The 12,097-nt window shown below is 46.3% G+C and overlaps 2 protein-coding genes across 3 annotated transcripts in view; both read right to left on the bottom strand.

The window, feature by feature from the left end:
* The window catches only part of B3GNT2 (UDP-GlcNAc:betaGal beta-1,3-N-acetylglucosaminyltransferase 2), a 31,710-nt gene that overhangs the window by 11,353 nt on the left and 8,260 nt on the right, over positions 1-12,097 (bottom strand). The window contains exon 2 of one of the 2 annotated variants that reach the window (XM_036872742.1): positions 5,406-5,544. The exons of the other annotated variant lie outside the window; for it this stretch is intronic. The gene's annotated coding sequence lies outside the window, so the exon portion shown is untranslated. The remainder of the gene's footprint in view (positions 1-5,405; positions 5,545-12,097) is intronic. 2 annotated transcript variants of the gene reach the window in all.
* LOC118905853 (phosphatidylinositol N-acetylglucosaminyltransferase subunit Y-like) lies at positions 5,917-6,627 on the bottom strand. The gene has a single exon (XM_036872744.1). It carries the CDS (start codon positions 6,528-6,530, stop codon positions 6,315-6,317), a length of 216 nt encoding a protein of 71 aa, XP_036728639.1. The 5' UTR covers positions 6,531-6,627; the 3' UTR covers positions 5,917-6,314.

The raw sequence follows: 12,097 nt of genomic DNA on the forward strand, positions 1-12,097 counted from the left end.
CTTCCATCTCCACACCATATACACTTGAACCTCCAACCACAGCAAACACATTTCTCTTCCAGAAAAATCCCAGCTTCACTCTGCCACCCGAGGAGTGCCCTCTGTCTGCCATGCCTTCCTGAAGAGCTTCTACTCCTAAATTAGGTCAAGTGTCACTCTTGAAGAGCCCACCTCCCAGGAGTTAGGGCATCCTCTGTGATCAAGGTCTTCACCCTGCACCACCATTACCCCAGCACATGGCATCTGAGAGTCATTCAGCATTTGCTGAATAGAAAGGTATTTGGGTCATCTGGACAAGTTCACTGAATACAGATGTTCAGTAGAAATTAGATTAATTAAATATACATGCCCTTTCTCCAAAGAGATGACACAGGAAAAATCACTTATATGTGTGCTAGTCAACGACACATATGTATTTAAAGAAATCTGTCTCACCTGGGCGGGTGCGGGCAAGATTTGAAGAGGTAAACTGTGGTGAAAAGCCCAGCCCAGCCCCTCATTTCCCGCAGGCAGCCCAGGCCCTCCAGTGTGGGAATGCAGGAGCGTGGGATTCAGCGGTGCTTCTAGGTGAGGGCTCCATCCCTCCTCTGGCAGCACACCCAAGCCAACTCTCCTTCATCCCATCCCCACAGAGAGAAGCCTCCACATTCCTTCCTGGTGAGGGGAGGACCTCCAGCAAGTGTTACCCCCACCAAGGCCATGATAGCAGGGTGAACATGCGTAAAGGAAGGCAGGCCCCGGTACAGACTGGAAGCTTGGGGGCATCTATTTACCTAGGTGGGAAACCATTTTAGAAAAGAAATGCTGCAATGCAGGCAGTCACTTCTTGGGGAGCTTCACGTGTTCTGGAAGCCCTTGTTAAGAGCCTGTACATGGCTATGGTTTGGTAAGTGTTTCCCCTCCAAGCTCCAGGACCTATGTACAAACCAGTATAGTCTGGAAGGCTGTCAACAAGCCCTCAGAGAAATCCCTAGAAGAGTTCTCTTTGATTCATCCTTCCGTTTGCTTAGTTGGGTTACATGGAATGTATTTCAGTCTGGGTCCAATCAGGAGGCAGAAACCACACAGTAATTCAAGCAGGGGAAGTTTAAAAATATAATAATTGAGTAACTATAAAGATGGAATAGAACTCTAATGCCCTGCACCAGATGAAAAGTACCCAAAAAAGGACAAGCGTGGAAGAAAGGTTCAGAGCTTGTTGAAGTAGGTATAGGTGGCAGTTCCTGGGTGCCCAGGCCAGAGATGGTCCAGTCACCAGGAGAGCAGGAACAACCCTCTGGGATGCAGGCACAAAGCCTGGAACACGCAAGAGTCCCCATCAGGAGGGTTTCAGGAAACAAACCTTGCAGACTGCTGGGACGGTGTGCAGAGAGAACGAGGGTGCGGAAGGAGTCGTGCACACACAGGGAGTCCGGCTGCCGCTGGAACAGGAACTGGAGAGGCCTCCCTCTGCAGTAGCTTAGCACGTCAGTGCATGGCTCGGACAGGAACAGCTCAGGGCCACTGCTCAGGACAAAGATCAGGTGGCCAGCTCACTAGACGGCCAGGATCACGGGGCTCCCAGTGTGTATACGTGTCGGGGCTGAAGAGAAGCAGCGACCTGGGCTGGGCCCAGGCTCCCCCTTCTACCACGGCTGCCAGAGCCGGAGAGAGGACACAGCAGCCACATGCTGGAGAGAGCTGTGGCCTGCAGACCCGCAGGAAAAACAGCAGGCTCTACAGGAAGCCTGGTTCTAGACTCTGGGAACCAGGAAGGAAAATCTCTTTCTTCTGCAACATCCTCTTCAGAGCCCTCAACTTAGAGAAGGCAGAGGAAAAATATTTGAAGGCTCTGATCCATTTCCACAGATCAGGCAACAAAGGGTGAATTTGGAGCTGACAGGCAATAGTTAAAAACTGATACAAGTTAGAGATCTCTATATCACCAACCTAAAGTCATATTCCAACCATGAACACCGTTACTCAAGTCCAGAGTTAGGGGAAACGTGTATAAAACATGGGTCCTGTACAGTGAATTGATAGACAAGCAATAAATACTAGACAGTCCATTTGTCAACAGCAGAGGACGAGGCAGGGACCTGAGTGGGGCCTGAAACAGGGTAGATTTCAGAGATGTGAGGAGAAGCAGGGCAGACAAGAGGTGGGGGGGTGGGTACAGGGTGTCTGTATGCAGAGACCAACACAGCCAGTTTGTGGGCAGATGGATGCTGAGGCCACTGGAGAGAACAGATAAGCGCTGTTGAGCCCAAGGGCTCTCCACGGGATGGGAGTGCACCATGCCTACATCTAACATAACAAATGCTGCTGCCAGAGGGATTGTAGGAATGTGTTTTCTTTCACAGCCTCTCTATTAAAAAAAAAACAAACAAACAGAAAACTGACTAAATCACACAAGAATATGAAATAGGGAAAAATGAAGAACTTCCAAATTGGATGTCCATGTTGATTACAAATACAGTTGGCTATTGTGTTCAGAGATTTAACTTCTGTAAAGCAGATTAGGTTCACAAGCGGAAGACAGCATGATCTGAGGGGTTCATCTTCTATCATCAGATCTCTAATGCACCTCTGACAGAGTACAGGCATTTGGCCTGGCTTACTAATCACTAACCCACGAGTCGGGGACTTCCCTGGTGGTCCAGTGGGTAAGACTCCGCACTCCCAATGCAGCAGGCCTGGGTGGATCCCTGGTTGGGGAACTAGATTCCGCATGCCGCAACTAACAGTTCGCATGCCACAACTAAGAGTTCATGCGCTGCAACTAAGAGCTCACGTGCCGCAACTAAGACTCCGCGCAGCCTAATACTTAAAAAAAAAAAAAAAAAAAAAAAAAGCACGAGTTGTTTCTGATTTTCCCTATAATCGAAAAAGAAAAACTGATGAACAGCCTCATATGTGCATCTTTGTCCATTGTCTTATTATTTCCTTTGGAAAAATTACAAAGAGAACATACATTTTTAAAGTCATTTAGAATATAATCAAATTATTCCCCGTCCCACCCATCCCCCACCAAAAACAAAAGCCAGACTGATTTATCCTTTCACTGTACACACCCAAGAGCACAGCACTCTCCACGTTGACTGTGGACACTGTCTTTCTTTTTAATCTTCGCAAAAAAAGGACCTCTGCTTGTTTTAACTGACCCATCGTCATTCATGTGCTTCCTTCCTGACTTCCCACTCCTCATGCCCTTTGCCCATTTTCCACACCGGGATATTCTCACCTCATTTAATCTTTTTTTAATTTATTTCTGGCCGCACTGGGTCTTCGTTGCTGCGCGTGGGCTTTCTCTAGTTGTGGCGGGGGGGGGGGGCTACTCTTTGTTGCAATGCACGGGCTTCTCATTGCAGTGGCTTCTCTTGTTGCGGAGCACGGGCTCTAGGCGCGGCAGCCTTCAGTAGTTGTGGCACGAGGGCTCAGTAGTTGTGGCCTTGCAAGCTCTAGAGCGCAGGCTCAGTAGTTGTGGCGCATGGGCTTAGTTGCTCCGCGGCATGTGGGATCTTCCCAAACCAAGGCTCGAACCCGTGTCCCCTGCATTGGCAGGCGGATTCTTAACCACTGCGCCACCAGGGAAACCCTCATTTAATCTTTACAAACTCAAAAATGTGAAGCAATTACTCTGAGGTCACAAAGCTAATCTGTGTGGAGCCAGCACTTGGACCCTGGACCCTGACCCCAAGTCTAAACTATTTCTACCACACAACCTCGTTGCTCAAAGAAGATTTCAAGAATCCTCAAATAAAGTTGCACTTAAAAAAAATTACTTAGTAAGTGAAATCATCGCATCTGTGGATACCAAGAAGATGTAGGCAGTTTCAAAGAAAGCCAGGCAGTTGCGTTTTGTTTTTAAGCAGCATGAGAAAGGAATAATGTAGACAGAATCTCCAGAAGGGAACCAGTGGGTAGTCTTAAGGTGCCCAGAGGTCCTGGTCTGGTAAGGCGGGCCCCGCCCCTGCTCCGGGTGGAGTCCCTGCAGCTCTGTGGTAGGTGTTAATCCACACTGAGGAATGAGAGATGGCAGCAGCTTCAACCAGCCCAATCTAACAAACCTGTTGGGCAAACCCTTTTGGCAAGAGCTTTTATGCAGAAAAAGCCCTGCCTCTCCTCTCCCCCTCCCTTCCCCGGGGCACCACAGCCTGAGGCTGAAGGGATCCCAGGATGGTCCTCCCACCTGCTAGAGGTTAGATCCGAGTGGGCCTGCAGCCCAGCTCTCCAGGTTCTGAGAGGAAGCGACACTGGCCGTGTCAGAAAAGGTGATGGAAGAGCAAGTGTTGGCCACAAACTGTTTTCTCTCACCCTTTTACTTGTTTTCTCTGGAACATGCACACGCATTCCACACACAGACCATGTCCCGAGTTCATTACCAAAAAGAAGCTACAAGAATTTCTTTTCCAGGGCCTTATAGCTCATCTACTCCAACCACCTCCCGTACGGAAGAGGAAACCAAGATGCAGAGAGGCACAGAGGCTTGCCCAGGGTCAGCGTAGGGAGGAGTCCCGCAGTGAGAACCATCATCAGTGACAAAGTCGCATTCTCATAGTCGGAGCTTCAATCCTGAGCCATCAACATAAAAAACAAGGCCAGCAAGGCCGACTGCAGCAGCACCACCCTGAACCCGCCCCGCCCCCAGACAGTGGTTTTTATTACTTCCTTTTTGCTGTCTTTAACACTTCACACATATTTATCTGACTTACCACACCTCTTCTTTGCTGTCTTTAACACTTCACACATATTTATCTGACTTACCACACCTCTTCGGTAACAAGTCTTACACACCCCACAGGGCACGTGGCCATCAAGAGCAGGGGCTGGGCCGTTTCAATTTCATTTCAGTCTCTCTAGCGTCTGCCACCCTGACAACATATTGACAGTCAGTACATTTGAGGACAAGAAGGACATAAACGGGGAGAGGCAGTAAAGGAACGAGGACTAAATAAAGGAAAATTTCTATTCTTTGACCTTTTTCATCTTTTGCTCCACACAAATCATTGTTGAATGATGGCATTCACTACAGGCACTACAGGCACTACATTTCCGGGCCCCCCAGAGACCCTCCCTGGCCCCTGGCTGTCTATGTGTCAGGCCAGGCCACTCCTCTTCACAACTGTCATAAGCCTTTTCCAATTCCTGCGCTTTCCCCTCCATGCCTCACCCTCACCCATCAGGACAGCATCACTGGGTGTCATCTCAATGCAGGACATCATCTAAAAAAATCCCAGGAAGCAGTCTCATATGATTAAACAAATCTGTAAACAAACTAAGGCCCAAGGGATGGGAGGAGAGGAGGAAGAAGGCAATTAAAACTTAATAAAAGTGCTCAAGCATAAATTACAGTACTGGACTAGAAACCAAGTTATCATTATATAATATAAACTATATTACATAAACTAAGTTATCAAACTGACCTTGTATAAGTGCTTCTGGAAACAAGCAGGCCATCAGCCACGGCTTGGCAATCTTGGTGGACAGAGATGGGGCGGGGAGGAGGTAACTTGGGGCTCGCTATGTGGGCTACTTCTGTCTACAGTCACACATAGAGAAAAGCTGGTGAAACCAATTAAGAAAGACTATTTTCACATAGGTACTGGAAAAGAGATTATTGTCATTTTACACAGTAAAATGCATGAAATACTCAAAGACTAATTTAACGGGACTTCCCTGGTGGCGCAGTGGTTAAGAATCCACCTGCCAATGCAGGGGACATGGGTTCAAGCCCTGGTCTGGGAAGATCCCACGTACCGTGGAGAAACGAAGCCCGTGCGCCGCAACAAGAGAAGCCACTGCAACGAGAAGCCTGTGCACGGCAACAAAGAGTAGCCCCAGCTCGCCACAACTAGAGAAAGTCTGTGCGCAGCAATGAAGACCCAATGCAGCCAAAAATAAATAAATAAATCTATTTTTAAAAAAAGACTAATTTAACAAAATCAAAAGTTGACTCTCCTCAGAGTTTTAGGATTGACTTTTTTTTTGTTTGTTTAAGATTTCAAATTAGTAACTTTTAATTATGAATGGGATAAGAAATAAAGTCATCAGATGATGGCTGGGGCTGTTAATTTCCAACAAGACACTTTGTTGAAATGTTTCTCCTGATACCCCAGGTATAAATAAGAACTTTCAAAAAACAAGGGCAGAACCAAAGTACAATAAAAAAGCCTCTGCAGCTTAAGCCTCCCCAGTCCTAAACCTCTGACAGAAGCTAGGCAAAGCATCTTTCTTGCACATTAAGTGGGTGTCCAGTATTTCCATGTAGTTGAGTTTTCAGAGACAGACACTCAAGCCTATCATTAGGATATACCATCTTGGCTCTGGTTGTATTAACTATGCCTGAAGAGTTTAATACCCATCCAAGTCCAAAGGTGGAAGAACACATAAACGGGTATGGTAATCGGCAAGGGCAGACTGTAAAAGCACAGGCTGGTTGTGCTAGTGCAGCCCTGTGGGAAGTTTTCTTCCACGGAGGCCGAGTATAACAGCCCTGATAACGAGACCAACGGAATAAGGACAGTCAACGTAGGAAGAGACAGAAACATTCTTCCCCTCCACTTATTACCCGCCACTCTGACTTTTTAAAAGGTGGATGGTATTTAGAAAATTCAGTTGTGTGTGTTGTCGTTTTTAAGTATGATCTAATGCTGCTCCGTTTCTTCTTGCTTCTTATTTTGATGTGTCATCCTAGCTGCCTGTGGTATCATATTAGGAATCCCATCAATAATTGGATAGGCTATTCCTAACTCTTCGTTAATCAATTCATTTGTTGATGCTTCATATCGGAGCAGCTTCTTGGAGAGCGGGCACACCAGGAACTCCAGCAGCGCTGGGTCGAAGGCGCGGGGTTCCCGCGTCCGCTCGCTCTGGGGACGGCCGCGACACCGACGCGTGCACACACCTTTGGGCGACCACGGGCGGCTGTGCGCGTGTCCCCCGCAGCGCTGAGGCGAGCCGGCCGCAAACTCCGCGCGGCATGGCCTGGCAGCCCGCGACCGAGCCCCTGCGCGCCCGTGACCACCCGCGCCGCTGCAGGCGCTCAGGATTGACTTTCAAAATCACATCATTCCTCACCACTTAATTCCATGGCCTATAGTAAATGACCATAAAGAGAAGTAAATTTTTTTAGATTTTAAAACAATCACTTTAATGTTAAGCACTTGGGCAGCCAAATTCAATCTGTCATTTTCCCCGACATAGATTCACCTATGTCACTTCCGAAAGGTACTCTACAAACTCTTTCAAATCACCAATGCCCTTCCCAATTCTATTAAATTTCATAATCCTTGTCCCCATGAAATGTAGGGTTTGAGAGCACCTCCATCAACTCTTGCAAAATAAAAGTTCACGTTTGTTTACATTTATTTCCAAAATAAAAATATATCTCCCAAAATAAACATTGTTTGAACATGCTGCAAGTTGGGATTGCATTAATACCAGTGACATTCATTGTGTTTTTCTTAAATAATTTAATAAATTGCCTTGGGAAGTCTCAATTTCTTGGCTATTTGGATGAAGGTTTCCAGTGACAAATTTCCTTAAAGAGCATTTGCCCTTGGGTACAACAAAGGGTACAACAAAGGGGACACAAGGGGACACCAAGGAGCATAAAGTGCCGTGCCTCGGGCGCCAGGACTCCCTGCTTAGCCACTTGAAGTCTCTTAGAGAAGCAGCTTTGAGATCACTGCCTGACTCACTCTTTCAAAAACATGCATGAGGATCACAGAGTTGTACAGAATTGGCATGTGCAGAGATGTAAATAATGCTGTATTCAAATAAAAGGAATCAACAGGTCTGACATCTTGAGAGAGGGGGAAAAAAGAAATGAAATGAAGAAATGGGGTGGAGGTACCAGGGACACTCCTTACAGCAAGAAAAATTAACAACTGCACACCAGCCTCTACCCATTCACCAGTTGCTTTTGTAATAGGGAAGAAGAAATCTGACTCCATATTGAATCTATTTCTTTTACTTTAACCTTTGTGTTCTATTGCTTTTGCTACAAGTTAAGAATGTTGCCTATAGCCTGCAATATACAGGACAGTCCATTCTCAAGGCTCTGACCTTTAAAGGTATAACACTTTCCCATTCATACAAAAAGCTGCAGAACAGAGAAAAACGTTTGTCTCGTTGGAGGTTTACAGGAGCATCATGACCTTTAGACACCTACATGGACAGCTGCAAGAACAAAGGATTCTGACACCAAGAAGTCTGCAACTACCAGCCACACCCCCTCCCCTTCTAGTATAAAAGCAGCCTGAATCCTAACCCAGGAAAGATGGTTCTTTTGGACGCCAGTCCACCATCTTCTCAGTCTGCTGGCTTTCCGAATATAGCCCCTACTCCTCGCCCCAACAATTCATCTCTCGATTTACTGGCCCGTCATGCAGCAAGCTGTACAAGCTTGGACTCGGTAACATTTGTCCATGTGCCAGGAATCGTGCCAAAGGCCCAAGGGAATACACACACAGTGGTTACTGAGGTTTCCTCATTTTACAGATAAGTGAACTGCTTCCAGAAACTTGTCTGAGGTTCCCAAGATGGACAGTGGAGGGAGGGGGCAGGAACTGGGAACCCAAATGGGCAGCTCCCGGCCTGCAAGTCCATCTCAGCTGCTGCCAAACTTGAAGACAGGCAGAGAGAACTGCATGGATGGCACAGCCAGGATGGAAGAGCGCTTGGCACCCTGTCCTCATTAAGTGCTCTCACAAAGACCCCATCCTAGATCTAAGTATGCCACCCTCAAAACCCCCTCCTGGGGCCCAGGAGCCCTTAAGAACAACTGCTGTCCTCACTCACACCATCGCTCATGCTGGCTCTCCCAGCCTGAGACATCCATTCTCTTGCTTCTCAATCCTGCCCCCACGCTTAAAGGTACAGGTTCAAATCCCACTGCCTTCTCCATAAGGACACCCTCGGTTCCCCTAGTGCACTGTATCTAATCCTCTCCTCCTAGCACCTGGGACTCCCCAAACTGAAGCCCCTCAAAAGGACTGCCAAGAGCTAGTTACCCAGACGCCCCCCTACCCCCAGCAATGCTTCCCAGCCCGAACAGTTCCCGGTGAGCTGAGATCCACTCTCCTCACCCTGGAGGGAGGCAGGACCAAGAGGCTCCCCAACCCACAGGCTGTAACTGTGAGGTGAAAGCACCCCAACTGCTGACCACCAGGCTCTGCTCTTCACACACAGAGTATCCGATGAAAATACGTCCCCCTGGGAGACCACCTCTTCTCCAGAGTCAGAGGCCATCCTCCTCCCAGAAGACAACCTCTCTAGTGACAAGTGACCCTGGGGTGGCAACTTCAGGATGGGGTACCAAACAAGCAGAGTGGCTCCCCTCTCTCCCAGCCTCCATCTCCCAGATTCCTTTCCTGCCTCTTCTCCCTTTCTCAAATGTTGTTCAATTTCACCAAGTTACAGATGGGTGCTTGAGGACTGTTCTTAGATTTTTTTTTTAAATATCAAAATTAATCACATGGATTTAAAATATACATCCTCAAAACAGTGACATTTTGGCTTTTTGTCCAAATGTTCTATTAAAGGGGAAACTGTTCTACGTCTACATATTTAAGGAAGGGATGAAATAGTAACATCGCTTTCTCTGGCCACCTGCCAAGAAAAATTTATGTTGTCAAAGTAAAAGAGAACATGTTGTTTGCTCAATATATGAGCACACTGCTGAGCAGCTTAGAAATTGGGCCTCTTTTACCAAGCAGTTTAAATCACCTAATTTTATTTACTTTTAAAAATTTTTATCGGAGTTGATTTACAATGTTGTGTTACGTTTCAGGTGTACAGCAAAGAGAATCAGTTATACATATACATATATCCGCTCTTTTTTTAGATTCTTTTCCCATATCGGCCATTACAGAGTATTGAGTAGAGTTCCCTGTGCAATACGGTAGGTCCTTATTTGTTATCTATTTTATATATAGTAGTGTGTATATGTCAATCCCAATCTCCCAATTTATCCCTCCTCCCCCTTAACCCCTGGTAACCCTAAATTTGTTTTCTTAAATCACCTAATTTTAAGTGTCTCTGTGAATGTCACCTTCATATATCATAGATTATCACCTCCTTGGAAACATCGGGGACCACAGCAATCTCTGTGTCTCTCAGTGTCATTTGCACACTGTGCCCACTCCCTCCTCCCTCGGGGGGTCCAATCACTCCCAGAACTTCTGCCACCTCTACACTGATGACTCCCACACACACACCTGGAGGTCCAGCATGAGCTTGTCCTCCCACTCTGGGTGGTGTTCACATAGCATCTTAGTCACGTGTGGGGCAGGGACAAAAAAAAGAGAGGCCATCATGCTGAAACCAGAGATGGCTACCTGAGACTTCATTATATCACTCTCTGTTATCTGCACTTGATTAAAAATTTCCATTATAAGGAGGCTTTTTTTTTTCTAAAGAGGATCCATCAGAACGTTGAGGAAAAAAAATTCAAAGACAGAAGCAGTCAGTTAAAAATAGGATTATTCATGAGAGATATTTTAAGTTCATCTGAAGGAAATAATTCCTTTTGTGGTGAAGGGAGAAGAAAAATAAAAGGGTTGCATCTCATTTACTTAAAGAATAAAAGCTACATAAGTTCCTTATAAACAAGCATCAAATTTAGCCATAAAATAATAAATGTAAAATACATGTCATTAGTCCCAAAGGTTAAATATTTATAGAGGATGGTATTTGTAACAAACCCACTTTGACCCTTTCACTGTTAAGACAAATAGATTTGATTCTGAAAACATCACCAGGCTTTTCACTGAACAATCTAGACCCAGACTTGAAGTTGGTTTTTGTTTTTTTTAAACAACTGTGTTACTCCCTGATCAGGACTCAAAAAACAAGAAGCACTTCAAGAAGCACTTGGATGTTAAGTGTTTTTCAAAGAAAATAAACAACAACAGAATTCTAAAGCACAAATTATAAGCCTTAGCAAGTTAATGGTCCATGGACCGTAAATATGGTCCATATTCATGACTGCAGTGGATTCAAACAATCAACATATGAGCTTGTCTGTGCAGGTTTTTTCCTATTATGCAGGGGGTGGGGATAAGGAGGGAACAAGCTAAGTGGGTTGCCATGGTTACAAAGATATTTAATGTCAGCTCAGGGACCAAAATCTACTTCAAGTTCTCCACATGGACCAGTCTCCCTTTTCAGTAAGTCAATCCCCAGCCCCCACAAGATTACTGTCCCCTGGGACAGCCCTTGCTGCTGCTCCCCTGGGGTCCTGAATCAACGGCGATCTCCACTTCATCATCCACCTCAAAGCTCTTCCTCTCCAGTAGCTCCAGGCACAGGCTGCTCTTTCCCTCTCCAACAACTTCTTGAAAAGGTTCCATGTCTTGTCACGCCCCTTTGTTGTGCCTTGACCTTCCCAATCCCCTTCACCCCTCTAGAATCTTCACAGTCCTCTGCCTCTCCTGACTTCCCAGAGCACCTAACACTGCTGGCCACCATCCCTACCCCCACCCCAAGTTCAAGACCATCCATCCCCTAACCCCAATTCTCTACTGGTTCTCTTGCATCTTGGCAGCCTTTGCTCCTGGCCCCATCCCCCAAAATGGGCACTCTCCACGGTTCTGGGTTCAAGCCTATGGTGGGTCTTCCTTCACCCCACACTCCAACCTCTGGACCCTCCTTCCACAACACTACAGCCTCCGGGTCCCGAGGTTAAGAAATGTCCCAACGTACCCCTATCTGTAGCTCACTTCCTTCACACCTCCCTGAATTGGTTTCCAAATCTCATCCCATCCACTATCTTTTTCTCTCTCACTCTCTTTCAAGTAAATCACACACACAGGCACACATACACTTTATTTATTTTTTTTATGTACCACATCCTCTTTATTTTTTTTAACATCTTTATTGGAGTATAATTGCTTTACAATGGTGTTAGTTTCTGCTGTATAACAAAGTGAATCAGCTATACATATACATATATCCCCAATCTCCTCCCTCTTGCGTCTCCCTCCCACCCTCCCTATCCCACCCCTCTAGGTGGTCACAAAGCACCAAGCTGGTCTCCTTGTGCTATGCAGCTGCTTCCCACTAGCTATCTATCTTACATTTGGTAGTGTATATATGTCCATGCCACTCTCTC

Source organism: Balaenoptera musculus, chromosome 13, assembly GCF_009873245.2.
Source record: "Balaenoptera musculus isolate JJ_BM4_2016_0621 chromosome 13, mBalMus1.pri.v3, whole genome shotgun sequence".
NCBI classification, from domain to species: domain Eukaryota; kingdom Metazoa; phylum Chordata; class Mammalia; order Artiodactyla; family Balaenopteridae; genus Balaenoptera; species Balaenoptera musculus.